This window comes from Tripterygium wilfordii, chromosome 4 (assembly GCF_013401445.1).
Source record: "Tripterygium wilfordii isolate XIE 37 chromosome 4, ASM1340144v1, whole genome shotgun sequence".
NCBI classification, from domain to species: Eukaryota; Viridiplantae; Streptophyta; class Magnoliopsida; order Celastrales; family Celastraceae; genus Tripterygium; species Tripterygium wilfordii.
Genome location: NC_052235.1, coordinates 1,471,436 through 1,490,274, shown reverse-complemented (window position 1 = coordinate 1,490,274; position 18,839 = coordinate 1,471,436). Strand labels below are relative to the sequence as shown.

At 37.7% G+C, this 18,839-nt stretch overlaps 3 protein-coding genes and 1 long non-coding RNA gene across 6 annotated transcripts; 1 reads left to right on the top strand and 3 right to left on the bottom strand.

Moving 5' to 3' along the window:
- Positions 1 to 340: 340 nt before the first annotated feature.
- Positions 341 to 3,142, bottom strand: LOC119996065. Of its 2 annotated transcripts, none has more exons than XR_005467785.1 (4): positions 2,801 to 3,140; positions 2,576 to 2,702; positions 2,412 to 2,462; positions 341 to 1,734 (listed from the first exon to the last, which is right to left on the bottom strand). It is a non-coding gene; the product is annotated as an uncharacterized LOC119996065 (long non-coding RNA). The 2 variants fall into 2 exon arrangements; XR_005467786.1 differs by lacking the exon at positions 341 to 1,734 and adding an exon at positions 1,747 to 2,172 and having other exon boundaries at positions 2,801 to 3,142.
- Positions 3,143 to 3,467: 325 nt separating this feature from the next.
- LOC119997389 (tocopherol cyclase, chloroplastic) lies at positions 3,468 to 10,780 on the bottom strand. Of its 2 annotated transcripts, none has more exons than XM_038844363.1 (10): positions 10,327 to 10,780; positions 9,521 to 9,765; positions 8,469 to 8,548; positions 7,307 to 7,383; positions 6,520 to 6,689; positions 5,846 to 5,943; positions 5,556 to 5,663; positions 5,102 to 5,218; positions 4,768 to 4,917; positions 3,468 to 4,193 (listed from the first exon to the last, which is right to left on the bottom strand). In XM_038844363.1, the coding sequence occupies exons 1-10, from the start codon at positions 10,605 to 10,607 to the stop codon at positions 4,017 to 4,019; spliced, it is 1,503 nt and encodes a 500-aa protein (XP_038700291.1). In that variant the 5' UTR covers positions 10,608 to 10,780; the 3' UTR covers positions 3,468 to 4,016. The 2 variants fall into 2 exon arrangements, with proteins under 2 accessions (XP_038700291.1, XP_038700292.1); XM_038844364.1 differs by having other exon boundaries at positions 10,395 to 10,586.
- A 614-nt stretch (positions 10,781 to 11,394) lies between these two features.
- On the bottom strand, positions 11,395 to 15,389 carry LOC119997566 (probable beta-1,4-xylosyltransferase IRX9H). The gene is made up of 4 exons (XM_038844681.1): positions 13,631 to 15,389; positions 12,956 to 13,205; positions 12,422 to 12,624; positions 11,395 to 11,842 (listed from the first exon to the last, which is right to left on the bottom strand). The coding sequence occupies exons 1-3, from the start codon at positions 14,596 to 14,598 to the stop codon at positions 12,445 to 12,447; spliced, it is 1,398 nt and encodes a 465-aa protein (XP_038700609.1). The 5' UTR covers positions 14,599 to 15,389; the 3' UTR covers positions 11,395 to 11,842; positions 12,422 to 12,444.
- Positions 15,390 to 16,255: 866 nt separating this feature from the next.
- Positions 16,256 to 18,533, top strand: LOC119996183 (L-gulonolactone oxidase 3). Its single transcript, XM_038842728.1, has 3 exons — positions 16,256 to 17,098; positions 17,164 to 17,419; positions 17,531 to 18,533. The coding sequence occupies exons 1-3, from the start codon at positions 16,430 to 16,432 to the stop codon at positions 18,349 to 18,351; spliced, it is 1,746 nt and encodes a 581-aa protein (XP_038698656.1). The 5' UTR covers positions 16,256 to 16,429; the 3' UTR covers positions 18,352 to 18,533.
- Positions 18,534 to 18,839: the final 306 nt, after the last annotated feature.

Here is an 18,839-nt window from a genome sequence, read left to right as displayed (position 1 = left end):
TTTTTCAACAAATATAGACCACATAATAAAGAAAAGTGCAATAAAATTTCAATCCCTAACAAAGGGATTTCTCCTGCTGGACCTTCACCCAAATGAACCGGATGATGGTCTCTGATGGAAAGAAAATTGAATTTTTACTGGTATGGCACTTACCGTACCTAACTCATGCTATGATCTTTTGGTATGGCACTTACAGTACCCAACTCTTACCATAAAATGAGGTGGTATCGCTTCAGTAGCTGATCTCAAAGGAGTTTTCACCTGCATCCAAAAAAACCACCATAACATTGTTCCATAGACCCATAAACTCCACTCCTACCAAGTCCCTGACCCTGAAAAAATGATTTAGTATTAAATTAACAACCTCTTCGAAAAGGGATTCTCATTTATTTAGTCTTAAAACTGTTATGGTTTCAACAAACTTATTTCGGAACATGTTACAATTTGGTTTTCAGGTAAGGGTAAAGAATACAGGGAGTTATCTCAAAGTACAGGTTCAAAGCATTATGGAGAAAATTGATAGAGTAATAGGTTAGGCAAATGCAGCAAAAATTTGATCTAAATTTAGTCTGAGCATGACAGAATATGCATGAAGAATAATGCAAGTTTTTAGAGTCAAAGCAAGTGTTTATTGCATAGGTGAGACAATTAACTTTTAATGCATAGAAGAGGGAGCGAGATTATGTTAGGTAGGGTTAGAGAGTTTGGGTCAGCGATTCTCTGTTTTTTGAATGGAAAAAAGAATAATTTGAGCACCAAGGTGGTGTGTAAAAAGGAGAATGATTCTCAATGTTGGGAGATAAAGAAGTGCTCTGAATTTTAGTAAGAATTGAATAGGTTTGAACAACTGTCTGAACGAGCAGAGAATCTATTTGGTGCAATAGTCCAAACAGTTATCCTTATCTCCTTCTACATATTTATGTTACAAGTAAATGACTGTTACATTTGAAAATTGAGACTCTGAAGAAAATGATCAATATTATAAACAACATTCAAATCAGGAGGCTATTTTAAGGAAAGCTCCTACACAAAAACCATATAGATAAAAACAAGTTCCACAACTCTAAGCTATACTAATGCAAAGAATACTTGATACCCAGGAGAGCATAACTGTCATGCCTTACTGAGTTACTGATATTAAATTTGCCTTCCCCAAAATTTATTCCCTCAAATACTCTCTAAAACAATAATTGAAAGTCACCAAAGCTGAACCAAATAAAATCTCCACAGCAAGTTTAGTTAGTTTGGTGCTTTGGTGGTACAAAATAATTGAACCATTGCACAAATACCCAACTAATGCCTCATCAATTCGACTGGAAAAGTGTATCATACTTTTAAGTCTTTCAAATGTGGATATCTAGATATTCAACTGAACATATTCTAATTATTATTAGTTTAAAGTAAAAAACTCAAGAATCTAGACATTTTGAATGTAAATACAAGGTATTTTATTTGCCACCAGTTTCCTAATAATTTTGTTCTCTCATTCCCAACACAATAATAAGGATGCATTGTTGGCTACCAAAAAGTCTTTGTAAAAAGATATGAGAAATTTGTTAGCAGGATACAACTACAAGGTATTTGTGTAAAAGTCTTAACAAAAAATAGTAGTAACACAGAATGATTAACTATTGACAACTAAATACCCCATTTATCAATCTATATACATTATTCAAAGTACCAAGATTTTCTTCTCAAAAGACTTTGAAAGATCAAGGGTGCATGTTTTGCAGACTGAAAACAATTGAATGAACAATAATGTAACATGCAAAATGATTGATTCTAAATGTCAAAAATATCTGATATTTAACTATTCGAGGCAACAGTTTAAAAAATGTAAGGTCTCAATCTTTGCCATTAGAATATACCATAAAGGAACAGAAGAATGGGATAAATATGCAACGTTCTGTAAATATCAAGCTATGAACAATACAGATGTGCGCAAATTAAGAGATCATGCAAGATTGTAGACATTGCATCAATAACCAAACAACAGAAGATGCCACATTGCCACATTATATGCCATTACAAACCACTTAATGCCAGATCCATTTAAGTAACGAATCATTTTCTTTTAAGCAATAGTAACAGGAAAAGTTAGCTGACTCCAACTTATGTATTTTAGGCAGTATGCATACGAGGCATGACGCTCCATATAAATACTGTCAATACCTGTTAGTTCAATGTATGGTCATTATTATCATCAAACGATGCTTCCGTTTCCTACTAGTTGGATTGAATTCTAAACTGTGATTTACGATTACCAGATGCGTCTCATTCTCTGCAGCAATGTACCAGTAACCCCAGCCCCAGGGAGCAATGTCCCAACTTACAACACCATTCCACGAAACAAATTCGTAGAAAACTGTAAAAAACACTGCAAAGCTACACGACAAGGAGTAAGAGAGCACCAGTCACTAGTCATGTGGAGACGATCAAGAAACTTTAAAAAAACTGCAAAGCTACACGACATGGAGTAAGAAGGTACCAGTTATGAGGAGACAATCAACAAACCGAACGGCATGGTAAACCGTAAAAAAATCGCAAAGCTACACGACAAGGAGTAAGAGAGTACCAGACATGAGAAGGCCATCACGACACCGATTAGCGAGTGCATAGTATACCCTAACAACCGCAAACTACACAGCAAGGAGTAAGAGCGTACGAGTCATGCCTGTAAACCCTAAAGACAGAAACGAGGACTAAAATAGTAGCATACATGAGAATACGATCAAGAAACTAATTACCAACGGCATCGTAAACCCTAAAAACCACAACTACAAGAGGAGTAAGAGATTACCAGTCATGAGAAGGCGATCAAGCAACAGATTACGAACGTCGTCTTGAACCCTAACGACGACCGCAGACTATGCAACGATCAGTGAGAAAGTACGAGTTATCGTGAACTTAGGGAAAAGTGAGGCGAGATCTGCTCCTTCACAAATCTTCGCCACCAGTTTTGCGTTGCTTGTCTCTCTCCTTTCAACAGCTTCACAGCTTCAACCAATCTTCAGCGAGGGCTGCGAGCCTGCGACAATTCCTCCGGCGAGTCCGTTTCTGGAATTAGGATTTCCCTAAATTGTTTCCTGGGAAGGTCGGTTATATTAGTACAATGGTGAACAATCAAAGGCAAATAAGGAAATCCTGAATAGTTTCCTACAACGGGCGACCAACCAAGGGCAAATAAGGAAAAGTATAACTTCCTTTACTACAGAGGTCGGTTATATATTTCATAAATATTTTAAATGAATAATTTTTTACACAAGTCTTTTATGCCTTGGAACATACTTAAAAAATTAAGAAAAATGGAGAAAAAAAAACAATATTATTGCAAAATCGAAGTGAACCGTTGATTTTTTGTTTGGTTGTGATTAATATATGGTAAAAAAAACTCTTTCATGTCAACTGAAGAAATCAAATGTCAATTTAGTTAAAAGTTATAGGATGAATATATACAAACTAAACCGACCCTCAAATTATTATTTTTCCGATTAATAGATGATTAGAAGACAAAGGTTCATAGTTATGACTTGCGCCATACACAAACCAATAGGGAATAAAAACACAAAATATTGCTAACAATCACCTAATGGGCCGGACCAGAAAAATGGGGGCCCAAAGTAAAAGCTAACCAATAAATCTGGGAAAAGGCCCATAGAGAAGAGAGTGCCTCAATCCCTCTTATTGTAGGTAGCAGTTGTTTTATAGTCGCTAGGGACTATTCACTGTCAAACGGGGAGCTCACTAAATTTAGCATGTATGACGCTACGGTATATGGCAGCACTCGTTCCCCTCACCACTTTTGAGTATCTCTAACAAACATAAAAGGTTCGAGTATATATGTATGCACACACAAATACTTCCCCCATGGAGCTCTTAGCCATTAAATACATGTGCTCCCCATCATTTTGCCAAACCAAACTGTTATTTGCACTCCCTTGGATGCTACACTTTCTTTTTACTAATCTCAACGTTATGAAAAATGTAACAATAAACGCAAGTGGGTGACCAATTCATCATAAACCGGGCGGCTTCAACAATGGGACCAAACTGAAAATGCCATCCACATCAACAGGGACTTTAAGAGCACGGTTAATGAGTTCCGGAGTAGAAGTCTTGCCTTTCCAGGTGTTGAACCATGGTCCTCCACCAACTTCTACTGCTGCCATGTTACTTGTAACATCCAAAATTACCTGCACAAGGGGTTGAAGTCATGTCTTTCCAGGCGTCTATTTGATGAGCTCAAGTGCTCAAGTCCAAGGTTCATAAAAACACAGACAGCATATGAAGGTAACATTTAACATGATAATGCTTTAGCCTGGATTTGCTCAAGTACAAGAAAGTCATCACCAAACAAGCAACTTCAAAATCAAAACACGCAAATCTCAGTTAAATTGGGGAAACCCTGTTACACTTTTTTTTTTTTTTTTAAAAAGTTTAAAAATTGCCTTCAGCTTAAATAAAAGTGGGGCTACAACAGCCAAACGAATAGGCCTAATTCGTACTGGAGACCACTTTCAATGACCAAGAGAATTTCGGCAATTTGCAGTAGTCATCAAAAAATATTAAACTAATATGCAGCCAGCATTCATACCATAATGGTGAGTATTTTAAAATTTTGTGGTCGACTTTAAAGCCAGTACATCTGACACATTGTTTTATAATCAGAGGGTATAGTTCCGTAACAAGACTCAAAACAGTTCAATGCTACAAGTCCTTTTCAATGGATGATGTGACGAATGCGTTAATATGAGGAGTGGAACATACCTTCCCCTTCTGGCCATCATCTCTCTTTTCCCATATTTGCAACCTTAGATCACCCAAACAAGTATCTTTACAGGCTGGAGCAAGGCCAGCTTCTGTGGTTGGAGCACGCAGTGTTGTTCCCGGGTCCTTTGTTGTTGCCTGTAATTCAACCTGTCCAACAGCAAAGGTTCCACTTCTTACCGATATTCCCACTGACAGTAACTAAGACACCAAATATTCAAATCTTAAAGAATAGCAGATTTTGGCACTTCATTCACACAAAGCAAGTTTGATGCAGCAACAATCTCTGGACTAGCACAGAGGAGGGAGGAAAAACTTAGTGATTTACGATTACCAGATGTGTCTCATTCTCTGCAGCAATGTACCAGTGACCCCAGGGAGCAATGTCCCAACTTACAACACCATTCCATGGAACAAATTCATAGAAAACTCCCTGATAGTGCACTCCAATCTGCACAAGTGTATAGAGCATGATAGTAAATCACTGAATACCAAAAGATCTAGTAGTTCCAATCACTTTAGATTTTAGAAGAGTTGTGGAGAAAGAAATTAAGAAGTTCCTTCCTTAATAACTAAACAACTTCTAAGCACAAGACTCCCCGCAGTGGGGGGTCCTAGGGGACAGGGAGGATGTACGCATACTTTGCCTATTATGTGGAGAGGTTGTATCTAGAAATTAAATCTGTAACCTCAATTAAGAAGTTCTTTCCTTAATACAACAACTAATTGAAATCGAATTCAAGGGAAAGGAATGCAGCATTTATAGAGTTATTTCTGTAGAAGACTACCAAGGCAGCATTTTCATAGGTTTCAGAAATCCCAGGGAGTTGCCTCAAGCCACCACCTACAGTCAAAGCAATTTCTCCACTTCCACCTTCAAAGACATTACACTGAACCTATAATAGGGAAATCAATTGAAGATTCAGAGATAACACCACACTGATAGTTGACCAGTACAGCTATAAAAGAGAATAGAGCAACCAGATTATCAGTTCCCTTCCAAAAACATAAGGTAAATAGTAAAATTTTGACAAGTTCAACTTACTGCAGTGAGAATATGATGAAATTAAACATTTACCCAAAACCATTTTCTTGGAAAAGCTCCACCCCAGTTCTTCTCAGAATAGGAAGGAGCATCTTCAAACTCAAACCTTTCACCATCCCACTCTATCCAACCTGTGATAAAAAATCGAAAGAATTAATAAATGTTCACCAGAGTACAAGTACGGTTGTTGTTAAAGTAAGAGATATAAATATATAATTGTTACAGACAGAACCGTCTCCATGTTATCTACAGCATACTGAATGCCTGATGTTATGATCGTTAAAGTATCATCAGGAGAGTATGCCAAAATGAAGTAGCCACCAACCACAAAAGATAGAGGAATAGGGAAGGCCTATGGCAGAGACAATCACTACTAAACAGACAGACAGCAAAAAGCTCTATATACACTTGATTGTTTGTTGCCTATAAGCACTCTTCTCATAAATAAATGCCTTTCCTCTAAAAAAGACAGAAACAACACCTAGAATATGGTCATTACGTAAAGTTGACGAAAACTGTAGTAAGGTTGAATGTAACTAGGTTCAATCATATTATAGAAGTAAATTAAACTGATAATTTTAATATGAAAAGGCCTTTCTACCAGAACTACAAACACCTTTATAATGAATAACATAACTTAAACACAAATGTTGATCAACAAAGCAAGAAACTGCAGCAAACACTTGTTGCATTAGATTAATGAAAACCTGTTGAAAGTCCGCCTGCCATGCATATTTGCCAATGGGGTTCAAATACAGGAAAAGCTGCAAGCCAACCTGCTGTTGACTTCTGTTTAGATCCAACATTACCCCATCCATAAACAGGGCGCGTACTGTACTCCCAACGTGCAGTTTTTACGGTTTTCACATAATCTGATCTGCATCAGAAACTAAAAAATGTCATAATTGGTTAGATAGACAAATTTTGGATCATTTAATGGATGAGAAGGAAAAAAAAAATTCAAATGTGTTGTGCAACTTAGGCCAAGAAAAAAGAGTAAGCTTTGGAGGACAAAGAAGAAAAAAGGTCTTGACCTGTTGGACATCAAAGCATGAACTTCTGCTTTGAAACTGAATAGTTTATTAAAGAATATTTATTCAAATCTCAAACAGTTCTTTAGCAGTTTAAATATCATCACAATGAGAAGCTGCATTTTAATTTGTGCAGCATCTCCATAATGCAATCTGTCTTATTACAAAATGACCAAGTCATCACCATATATAACAATAGAGAACTCCTCGGAAAAACCATCATTACAATGATCACAATCATATATGAGTATAAGTTGGTAACTGTCGAACTCAAAATATATTCTTTCATTCCCCATGGAACTTTTGACATGAAGAATTGTAGAACATAATACTGCACCGACAATAATTAGTCATAGTTTACAATATGTATGGCAAACATAAAATGCATAATCTTAGTGCGCGTTTCAGAATTCAATACAAGATTTTGAAAATTATGGCTACATGTAGCAGGAGAGTTCAGTACCTGCCATCATCCCGAATAAAACCCTGATGCCAAAGAGGACTAACTTGAAAACCTTCCAGCACTCTTTTATTGAAGTCCTGACCAAATCAAGCATGTAAACACAGGGAAAATAAAACAAGAAAACAAAAAAGCCTAGCAACTTATACTTCAGAATTTCAGATAGTAGCCAGCAATAAGCACAAAAGTATAGCTTGGTCATTGCATAACTAGCAAATATTAATAAATTCTTACACAGAAAAAGAATGACTCAAAGAAAATAAATTATGCAGAGAAATTAAGAAGGTAAATACAAAGTTAAGTACCCACCACCACTTTTTACCCATGAGATAAGTTTAGACAATACAAAGAAGCGACCAGCAGGTTGATAAATGGCAATCTCTCTTGACAACATGTCATTTTGAAATTATAGCTCTCTGTATGATGTTATATTTTTTTTAGTTAAACAACTTCAGAATCAACTGACAACAAATGGCTCACTGTCAAGATGTGTTTCTGTTGTAAACTATGTGTGTTCGTAAATATTGCACATGCAACACAATTAACTCTCTCCCAAATTTAAGATAACTTCCCAATCGGCCACAAAATTTAAAACTGGTAAAAAAGGAAATTCTTACTATATGCAAACTGAGCAACAACATATCAATATAACAATTTAAACTACGGAAAAGTTACATTTTAACCTCATCTAAGCATGGCTAAATGTTCCTGTCAGAACATATTCTTCCTGGCCCTGTAAATAGATTGAAGTTTAAACTGAATTCACAGTGTTCTCCATATTCTAGAAAACAAATTATTGTGCTTATTTTTCATCTGATGAACAACTACGTATCACTCAAGTAACATTTTCAGTCAATTGTTGAAAATTTGTGAGGTTGAAAACACAAACTATCCACAATAACAGAAATTTCCCAAGCATACATACAAATTCAGGAGCCCTAAAGGCATATAATATTGCCACCAAATCCATTTAGTGACGACGATATGACATAGAACAGGGAAAAATTTTCCAAGTGATTCAGGAAAGCCAATCTAAAAAATAATCCAAGAAATGAAATGAATTTCTTTTTATTTTGGCGTTATTACTTTTAAGTTTTGACGATTGCGGAGAGGGGGGGTCTTGATGATCATAAAGAAGATGATAGAAGTCAAGTGATGAATTTACCTGAGGAAAAACCTCCTTCTTAGGAGGCTGAGAGTCTTTTTCAGCTATAAAAGTATTCCCCAAAGCTAGTTCATGCCTACCTATGAAATAACAGATTATCGATTAGGCATTGAAACCACAAGTTCTTTCTACATCTGAAGCTAAAAAGAAAAATGAAAAACAGGGCAGATAACGAGAAAAGAAAAACAAGAGGTGAAGCATAAAAGAAACACATTAACTAGGCTGACAGAATTGTGTTCATACATTCCCTTTTTCTTTTATATGTTTTGGTTGGAGCACTTATGCGGTTAAAATGTGATGTTGCATATATTTAATTTGTGTATACCGTCCCTCAAAAAATTAACAACAATCCCACGAGTTGCCAGACAAAAAGGTCAAGTTTGTGTCGTCAGTTCGTTAATTCCATAAAAATTAGAAAGTTATCACCATAAACTGATTTTGAAACTTGAACTGAATGCACTGGCAAACAGAATCCAAATGTTAGAATGCTGTTTCTCAAAGAAACCCAAGAATATTTGCATATTGGAAACTAACCTGCTAGTTGAATCATATTTTTGAAAAAAAATTTCAAAAAATGAAATTGGCTTGTAGGCAGAAACACATCATGAAAGCAGCAACCATATATGATAATCAATAAGCATCATAAATGAAATGCATGTGGGAACAACTGGCGATATCCTGGTTGGTGACCTCTCCGGACAGACTTAAGGATTAAAGGTGCCTGAGGTCGGGAGTTGGGATATTTCCCAGGGGTTCCCTAGTTCCGTGGGCCTTGCAGCCCAATTCTGGAGGGCTTCAGCCAACTTACCCGCACAGGCTTAGGCCCGGTCTAAAGCACCTATCATTGTGGTGCCGGATTGTGGCAGTCAGGCCAGGGTTTAAAACTGGCCAAGGGGTCAAAAATTGGCCGTTGGGCAGGGACCTTCCTGGTTACCCAAAAAAAATGCATGTGGGATTGTGAATATGATGAAGAAAAGATCAAAAACCACAATGCATGTTCCATTTTGAGAGCAAAGCGAAAAAGAGCTCAAGTATAAATACGAAAAACTTACTTCCCCAGAAATTTTGAGATTCTTCAGAATATTGGCATATATACTTGTCGTCGGCACCAAGAATTTGAGCTCCTACTCCAGTTGACCTAGGTCCATGCTGAGCGGCTTCAAATACTGTCAACTTTTTACGGAATGCGGGATTCTCAACAGAATACATAAAGCAGAAGCTCTGTCTTTGTTCTGGAATTGATACTTTGAAGTACCATCCCTCAAAGAATTTCCGAGTACTTCCATCAAAATGATACCTAATTCAAGTAATAGTTTCAATTATTAACCAGAGAGCGAAAACTTGATTACAGAGCTGAAGGCCTGGAGTTTGCTTCCCGAAGGTAGAACCAAAGGGGATCTTCTCCTAACCATCCCCATGATTACTTGTTGGCTGGTATGGTTGGAAAGAAACAACAGACTCTTCTCAGAGAAGAATCTGAGCTAGACAAATTCATGGATAACTGGTACTCTATGACCGAATTCTGGTTGTCAAGACGGAGCAGGAATCTATTTGATGTTCTTAGTCAATCTCGACGTAGCCTAATACGTCTTTTCATTTCTCAGCTGTTCTTTCTATATGCTCTTTTTCTTTGGGTCGCACTCTCTTGGTGCCCCTCAATAAAATTTATTTTGCATTAAAAAAGAAAACTGAAATAGAAACTTATGTCAATTCAAGTGGCTGCTTTCATAAAAGTTTCAAGGAAATAGTAAATTAAGCCCTGAACTAGTAAACTCCAACTATGCCTTATGGATCAGCACAAATTTGAAAAATGCAATCTATCGACATCATGAAACTACACAAATTCATTTCAAAATACCCGCTGTGAGGAGTTCGAAGCTCCCGACTAGAAGGCGTGGGTGTATAGACAGGATTTACAGAAGGCACCTTCTCCGTATCGCTTCTTTCAACAGTTGAAGTTCCGGAACCATTCACGGCATCGGAGGCTGAAACTCTTAAGCTTTTCCGTAGTCCAACATTCAGAGGAATCCGCTTGAAAGCTACCGAGAGTTTCGCAGAATTAGGGTTTACAGCTCCAAATCCAATGGCGGGAGAGAAATGTGGATGAAGCTCACCGCGTGAGTGCACGCTTGTCTCCATGATCAACGCGAGAGAAACGTGAAGTGAAGAATATATGAAAGATTATGCATAAACAAAGGCACGCGGAGAAGGGGAGAGGAAAATTAAGGATGTTGAAGCAACAGGTGGCTGAGAGGTAGCAAGGAACCAGAGGAAGAAGACAATTGCGTGCAAGTAATGCGGACTCGCCCACTCGGGATGTTTGGATATTGTAGACTGTAGTGGGCTTAGCTCAGTTTGAGAAATGGCTTGTGGAGAAGTCATACACTGTTGGGCTAATGACTAAGCCCATAAGGTCGGGCCCACGTTCACGAATTTTTAGAGACCATAGATGTTTCATGTTTGACTTGTTGAGTCAAGCCACATTGATTGTTCCTTGTTTGGAAAAATATCATATAAATCAACGAAAACAATGGAGAAGAGTGTGAGAGTGAATGCAAGTAACAGCCCAACAAGGAAGACAAGGATGAAGACTAAAAGAACACAAGCAATGAAGGAGGTGTGGACAAATGCAAGGAGTATTCGGTCCAGATTTGGCACCATATCTGGTGATCAATGGAATGAGAGGCACTGAGAGATTACCATATGCTAAAAGAGAGAGCAAAGTAAAATTTGAAGATTAATCAAGTGAAGTGCACTCATTCAATCGACAATAATTTTGTTACTAACTTATGGTATAGATTCCTTTCCTGATTCCCAGATTTTCAATATACTGAAGGGATCATATATCAAGCATAGATACCAGAAGAGACCTAGAATGAAGGCTAGCAATGCAAAGCTAAATTAGGTTTATCTTGAATGGAAATTCTTTCAGAGTGCACGAAGAAGAAGAGGTCAAGTTTTATATATATTCATTTCAGACTTTTCACTAGCCCACAAGCAGCAACAGAACATTCAAAACTGCTTTCTCTCCAGTCTCCTCCACAGAAAAATAGCAATATCATGGAACTGAACACAGACTAATAGGACAATGACACAATATCTGGCCTGAAACTTGGCTGACTGATGCCAAATCAACTAATTGCTTGAAATTTCACGACATCGAGAAGGGCAGCAGTGGATGAAGTAGAGAACCATAACTGTACAAAAACCAGGCTTACACCTTGTCCGCAATTTTCAATTCCTCGGCTGTCAGAAAAACGAGGCACGTATATCAACTGGCAACATGGATAGACATTCCATGATAACGGTATTGTGGACAAAGAGTTTGTCACCGCTAGCATAATGATATTTCATAATTCTTGACCAGAGGTTTCCTACAATGAAAGGTTTGAATTAAAACCCAGAGAAGAGAAGAAAGGCGTTTAGGAAAACTTCATTTCATCAAAATCAAACAGCATAGTCAATATGGTAAGAGGAGCTGGAATACATAATGAAACATAGATCATTTGTATCTGTTTTGCAGAGGATTGAAGATAAATGTACAGAGCACAGAAACAGGCTAATATTGGCAATAAGCATCCTTTTAATTCCAATAATGCAAAAATAAAAATCACTCAAGCTCATTCAGTAGTTGGGGTTGTACCCTCCAAACGGCTTTTGGAGTCAGCATACAGTTTCATTATTTAACAAGGTCGAGAGAAGAAACCTTAGCACTTAGGTGATTGGAACTAAGGTTGCTTGAAAAAATAAAAAATTTTGAAAAAAATTCACATCTATTCTAAACCCTAAAAATAACTAAGCTTACATCAAGGAATTATACATTAAAAATCACTCCAAAAATTTTGTGTCTACGAGGCATGAACATCTCAGGCATTTAGCAATTCAAACAAATAAAAATTTAACTAGCCTGGATTGGAACTTAAAATAAGATGCGCCTCAAATGCCTCACTCACCTCACCACTTTAGTCTTCTTGTTTCAAGAATTTAACATGAGTGGCACAATGGCATCTAGATTGTCCTTCATTAACCATTTGGGCGGATAGAAGAAATTAGATGTTTCAAGATGAAGTTGCCAAACCATGATTCTTGAGCAGCCTTCTGGTAAGCCTTCCATTTTGCTTTCATCCTCCACAAGTTGCTCAATAAATGTGCTTACCTGTAAATTGAAACAAATAAGGTTAAACCAAAGCCGACAGTGCTCAGCGGTAGGGGAATCAAGGGGTGTGCTTTAATAAGTCAAAAATGGATCTAGCTCAGGGTCAATTTTGGTGAGTGGTTACGGGACTCTCTGGCTTCATTGCATTAGAAACAACGGGATTGGCTGAATATGACATTATGAGATTTGCAAAGATTAAGGCGGAAAATATTTTTAATTTTAAATTGATTCATTTTTATTTTTCTTATTTTCTTAGCAAAGTGATGCCAACAGCCATCACTTTGCTTTTGATTTCACTATGTTGGATATGTACACATTAAGAACCAATTACCTGTAAGCCATTTCTTACTGTATCAAGCTGTCTAACAGGTTCAAGTGTGGGTCGGTGCCATCGCTTTTGATCCCAAAGTATGGTACTATTGAAAGCAAACCCCGTCATTTCAGTATGGAATCTCCGAAATCTTCTATTTGACTCATTTATGTGCCATCCAATTATTTGAGTTCCATTACAAATAGGTCCCCCTAAGAATGCTTTGTTCATGCTCCCAGATAGTTTGGCCACTGGCCAAGTCCCAAACTGCCTGCAAGTCAAAAACAAAAATGAGCATTGTTGAAGAAATATGCATAGGCAAAGTTCTACCACTGATAACCCCATATGTTTACAGTGGGAAAGGGATGGTCTTCTTCACAAGACACATGATATAAACAGATAATAGACCACAGGAAATTATGCAAAGAAGACAATTGCCATGGTGGAAGATATTATGTTTGTCATCATTCACAAAGTGATCTATGAGTGACTCAAAATAAAATTAATTTTTTCCTTGTATAGATCATGCCTGAATCGACCATTAGGGTAAAACTAAGTTTTCACAGTGAGTGGATCATACCTAGCATGCCTCAATCTATCATAATTGACAAAAAGCCATTCATTTTTGCACCATTAAAGGCAAAAAACAAAGTCATATATAGGGGATACAGAATTATAATTTGCAAGAAAGAATACCTGATTTGTCTCAATTGCTCAAAAAGATCAGCCAAGTAAATGTTAGTATCATCTGCAAAGTAAACAATTCCATCGAGATGGTGAGTTTCAATATGAGACAGCGCCTCGTTTCTCTGGTGAACACTTCTATCTCTAATATCGCTTAGATTTTTATTGCAAACAAGATGCCTATACATAACCCCAGTTCTCCTTAGGAGGTCAGCAGTTTCCATGGACTGAGAGGTCATTTCCACAACTATCCACAATAGTGGAGGTTGGACAAGTTTCAGAGTTTGAGCTAAACGGTTCAGATAATAGGCTTGAAATAGACGAGGATACGTAGGGGTCACAATTATCAAAAGCTTCTGAAGCGCCAAAGTTGAATCTTGAGGGAGTGATTGGTTAGAAATGGCATCATCTGAAATCCCTGCATTTTGTTCCTGTTCATTCACGCGAACCTGCAATGTGACATTATTCTCAACACCACCAGAAATTTCCACTTCTAACTCTTGTTCATTCACTAGAGGCCGCAATGTGACATTTTTCTCAACAGCTTGACTGCCCATCAGAGTAGTCCTGCTACTTATCGCACTATCATAATTTTGAAATTTTCCAACACCTGGTACCATGTCAAAGGAGAATGCTTGGCACTTGGACATATAATTCATGGATAACTTCATCAACGGTGTTAGTCCGATGAACGATCCAACCACAAAACATATGAAGAAATGTAAAAGGGACCTCCTCCAAACTTGCCCTTTCGATTTTGACCTCTCAAGGGGTTTAGAAGATCTCAGCGAGAAAACGCCAAGAACAAGAGCTTGGGAATCTGATAAGCCGAGAAGAGAACATAACAATCCACCAGATGGGGGATAGTTCTGACTACTAGATGATGACTTGGACAAGGAAGAAGGGACTTGACAAACTTCCCCATTCATTGAATTTCCAGCTCTAGGCACTGGAGACAAGGTCCTTCTAATAGATGCCATGGAAAAAAGTTTAACTCAATCCTGCCAAGTTGTTGACTCAACTCTCAACGAGTGTTGTATATTATCAGAATTACTGCAGATAAGCATTCTAGCAATCTTGTAAGAATTATCCTATCCAATCACCAACAACCCAGCAAATCAGCAAAATCAAAAACTACTTCAGTTTAATTATCGAAGCATCTTAAAGGGTTCAAAGAAACACAGCATTCCAATTTACTATGAGACCCCAGTTCAAATCACTTAATTCTCCCTCAATCCCGAGCAATGTGCTTTAATCTTTGTACTTACAGCTACCCTCCTGATCTAAAATGGACTTCTTAGACTAGCTTCCAATGAATAATCACAAAGCAGAATACCCAGCAAAGAAACTTCATAGCACATCAATACATACCGCGAAACACAAGAATCTACCACAAGATGCTAAAAATTTGCATTCAAACGAAATGGGTCGCCCAAATACCACTCAGAGACAGAGACAAATGGGCCTTGGATCTTTCTTCAGCATATGCCCCGGGGGAAAGAGGAGCAGAAGTATCTGTTCGCTCACAGTCCGCAAAAACGACGGCGACAAAACCGTGCGGACATCATGAAGTCGAATAAGAGATAACCAGAAATGAGAATTGATAACTAAAAAGTGTTGGAATCACTGTGACAATGAAAAGGAAAAATAAAAGAATGTGAAACTTGACAGCACAGTCTCTCCCAATAACATATATTCAGATTTCCGACATAGTAAAAAAAAATTTCCTTTTCTTTTCTTAATTTCCATGGAAGGAAGATATGATGATCATGATCAGTTGTGACAACCAGGACTCAGAGGACACGTGTAAATCATTGATGATCTCATACAATGCATCTCGGCCGTTGACTAGATTTTTCAACGTGCGTGAGAAGAAAGCCAATTATGGGGTCGTTGTTCATCTAGTATTCCCAAAACAAGTTCTTTGCTATTATTTAATATGACCTAATAGCTTTCTATAATTTCCCTCATCCTTACCGTAACCATGACCATAACTTTCTGTTCTTATTTGAACAACAGCAATTTTGGGTAGTACTTGGCCGTATCATCATATCATTTACACGATTCAACTTTCTTTCAAAAAACATTAACATTTGTTTGATATGAATTCTTTCCCTTTTTTTAAAAGAATTAATTATGTGAATTTGATTCTCTACTCTCTCTATGCATTTTTACAAATGCATAATTTATTTTTTAATTAATCAAGTTGACTGGGGTTAGATCCTTCAAGAATGAGTTTGGCGCGTATGTCATCAGTCATCACTATATGGTATATGAGTCTGTGTTCGGTCACAAGACAATTGGGCTTAAATTTGATTTGGGCTGTAAAACTAAGCCCATTATCTGGTGGCCAGAGCCTCGTCCATTTTTAGTTCCCTTTAATTTGCCGACAGAATTCACAGGAAAAATTGAATGCACGTCCTTCTGCTACTCCAATGGCGTCAATCCCTCCTCATATGCCAAAAAAATTTGGTAATTGTCGTGGGTAAACTTCTCTTCTTAATATTGTTACTAGAAAAAATCGTAATATGAAATATTAGCAATCTTGTTATGGTATGAACATGCCAACAAACACAGACAACAAATCTTGAGAATATCCCACAAAACGCGTACAATCCAAATCACAGCACCCCCACTCCCCCCACCCAAAATATACATATTTTTATCTTCTTCTTGTACACTACAAGTGATTCTCAAGTTTGTCTCTTCTTCCCTTCAAAGCATCAACTCCGTAGCCTTTCCACGCCAATTCAAGAACTTTCACCAGTTCACCATTCACAATAATTCTCCTGAACCTGAATTGGTCAAGCAATGCCCATCCACAACTTCTGGATCCTCCAGTCTGTTTTCTTCCTGCTCTATTGGGGCAGCCAAGCCATTCCACCGCGACCACCAATCCAATGTGACCAGAACAAGACTAACTGCACCCTCTTCAATTCCTACGGTGCCTGGAATGATCGGAAGCAATGTCATGTCCCCAACGTCGCATACCCAACTACAGAAGAAGAGCTACGCCAGGCGGTGGCCTATGCGAATCAAAACAGACTCAAAGTCAGAGTTGTGAGCAAATTCTCGCACACAATTCCAAAACTGGCTTGCCCATCAAACGGGAATTCGTTGTTGATTAGTACAAGTAATTATAGCTCCAACATTTTGGTTGATGAGGCCAACTTGGCTGTCACCGCTGATGCTGGAGTGGGGTTACGCGATCTGATCGATAAGGTTGAAGAGGCAGGGTTGAGCCTGGTGGCTGCGCCGTATTGGGAGGGTGTGAGTATTGGGGGATTAATTAGTACTGGTGCTCATGGTAGCTCATTGTGGGGCAGAGGAGGAGCAGTTCATGATCATGTTATTGGGATTAGCCTTGTTGTTCCTGCAAAGCAATCTGAAGGGTATGCAAAGACAATCAGAATTGGAGCTCAAGATCCACTCCTTAATGCAGCAAAAGTTTCTCTTGGAATGTTGGGTGTCATTTCTAAGGTCAGTCAATTAATTTTCATCTTTAGATCTGGGATTATTGAGACAAAATTTGAAACTTAATGTAGGTGACACTCACATTGGAGAAAGGATTCAAGAGAAGCATAACTTACAACTTCACAGATGATGCTCATATAGAGGACATGTTCATTGACCATGCAAAGAAGAATGAATTTGGGGATATTACATGGTACCCATCAAGGCATACTGCAGTGTACAGATATGATAATAGAGTCCCTTTAAGCACCCCTGGTGATGGAGTCTTTGATTTCCTTGGCTTTCAAGCAAATAACATTCTGGTCTCCAAATCAACTAGAGCAACAGGTACTCTCATGATTCCTAACATTACGTAAAGAATGTTTTCTTAAGTTTGAATTTGTTTTTTTTTTTTTTTTTTTGTTAGCAAAAAGTGAAGTCTTGAATGTCAAAATGCAGAGAAAGCAGCGGAAAACTCGCGAAATGTGAATGGAAAATGCACAATGGCAGCTACATTTTTGGGGTACAAGAAACTAATTGCAAATGGTTTAAAGAGAGATGGCCTAATCTTCACTGGCTATCCTGTAATAGGTAATCAAGGCAAAATGCAAACTTCAGGTTCATGTTTATATTCAGCAGCAATCAGAATTGATAGTTCCTGTGCTTGGGATCCAAGAATCAACGGCCTCTTCTTCTATGAATCAACGGCAATATTTCCTGCTACCAAATTTGGAGAGTTTATCCGAGATGTTCAAAGACTCCGCGACATTAAATCTGAAAACTTTTGTGGAGTTGATATCTATAACGGGTTCTTAATCCGATTCATCAAGGCTTCTCAAGCTTATTTAGGCCAATCTGAGGACTCGATAGTGGTCGATTTCAACTATTATCGCGCTGATGATCCTTTGACGCCTAGACTAAACCAAGATGTGTGGGAAGAAGTGGAACAAATGGCATTCTTCAAGTATGGAGCCAAGCCACATTGGGCTAAAAACAGGAACTCGGCATTCTTGAATGTGCAACAAAAGTATCATAATTTGAACAAGTTTTTGGCAGTGAAGAAGCAATTGGACCCTCAAAACATGTTCTCCAGTGAATGGTCTGATGAGATATTTTATGGTAAAGAAGCTGTGAAGAGTGATGGTTGTGCATTGGAGGGGCAGTGCATATGTTCGGATGACAGACATTGTAGTCCTCTAAAGGGTTATTTCTGCAGACAAGGACTTGTTTATACAGAAGCAAAGGTCTGCCGCTACTCATCAACCACCTCCATTGCTTGATATATATATATATATTAAGATTCAAAGTTCCGTTTTTTTTTTTTTGTATAATCAATTGGTTGCTCGAATAGTATTGTTGTGCGTATATAGCTTGAGATACTTTTCAAATATTTTGTTTTTGAGCCTCTCACGGAAACAGTAATATTAATATATATTTGAAGAGATATTAATCTTAAATTAAAGGAGAGACGTGTTCATTATTTTAAAATATTATTGGATAAGCACTTTGATTTGCTTACGCATATTTTTTTGTTAATACTTAATATTGTTATCCACCCACTCTCCACAGTTAAGTGCTGGATGCACCAGTACCACCGCCCATAATGATAATGATTTTATTGTGGAACCAAATTTATTCGTGTACTAAATCATTGAATATTGTCGTGGTAGGAAGTAAATGATAAGAGATCCAAAGTGGAACCAGCTTTTAAGCTTTTTCCGAAAGTAGAACTAGTTGTTTTCAGGTGAGCATATTGGCTTGGGTAAAC

Bases quoted from the DNA above. Each gene is read 5' to 3' on its own strand.
- LOC119997389 (XM_038844363.1), bottom strand. From the start codon at position 10,607: ATGGAGACAAGCGTGCACTCACGCGGTGAGCTTCATCCACATTTCTCT. The intron at 7,384-8,468 runs GTAAATTCATCA...TGATTTGGTCAG, and splicing joins AGAAGGAGGTTTTTCCTCAG to GACTTCAATAAAAGAGTGCT. The intron at 4,918-5,101 runs GTAATCGTAAAT...GCTGTTGGACAG, and splicing joins CAGAGAATGAGACACATCTG to GTTGAATTACAGGCAACAAC.
- LOC119997566 (XM_038844681.1), bottom strand. From the start codon at position 14,598: ATGGCATCTATTAGAAGGACCTTGTCTCCAGTGCCTAGAGCTGGAAAT. The intron at 13,206-13,630 runs GTATTCTTTCTT...TTTGACTTGCAG, and splicing joins GAGCAATTGAGACAAATCAG to GCAGTTTGGGACTTGGCCAG. The intron at 12,625-12,955 runs GTAATTGGTTCT...TTCAATTTACAG, and splicing joins CAGTAAGAAATGGCTTACAG to GTAAGCACATTTATTGAGCA.
- LOC119996183 (XM_038842728.1), top strand. From the start codon at position 16,430: ATGCCCATCCACAACTTCTGGATCCTCCAGTCTGTTTTCTTCCTGCTC. The intron at 17,099-17,163 runs GTCAGTCAATTA...AACTTAATGTAG, and splicing joins TGTTGGGTGTCATTTCTAAG to GTGACACTCACATTGGAGAA. The intron at 17,420-17,530 runs GTACTCTCATGA...GTCAAAATGCAG, and splicing joins CAAATCAACTAGAGCAACAG to AGAAAGCAGCGGAAAACTCG.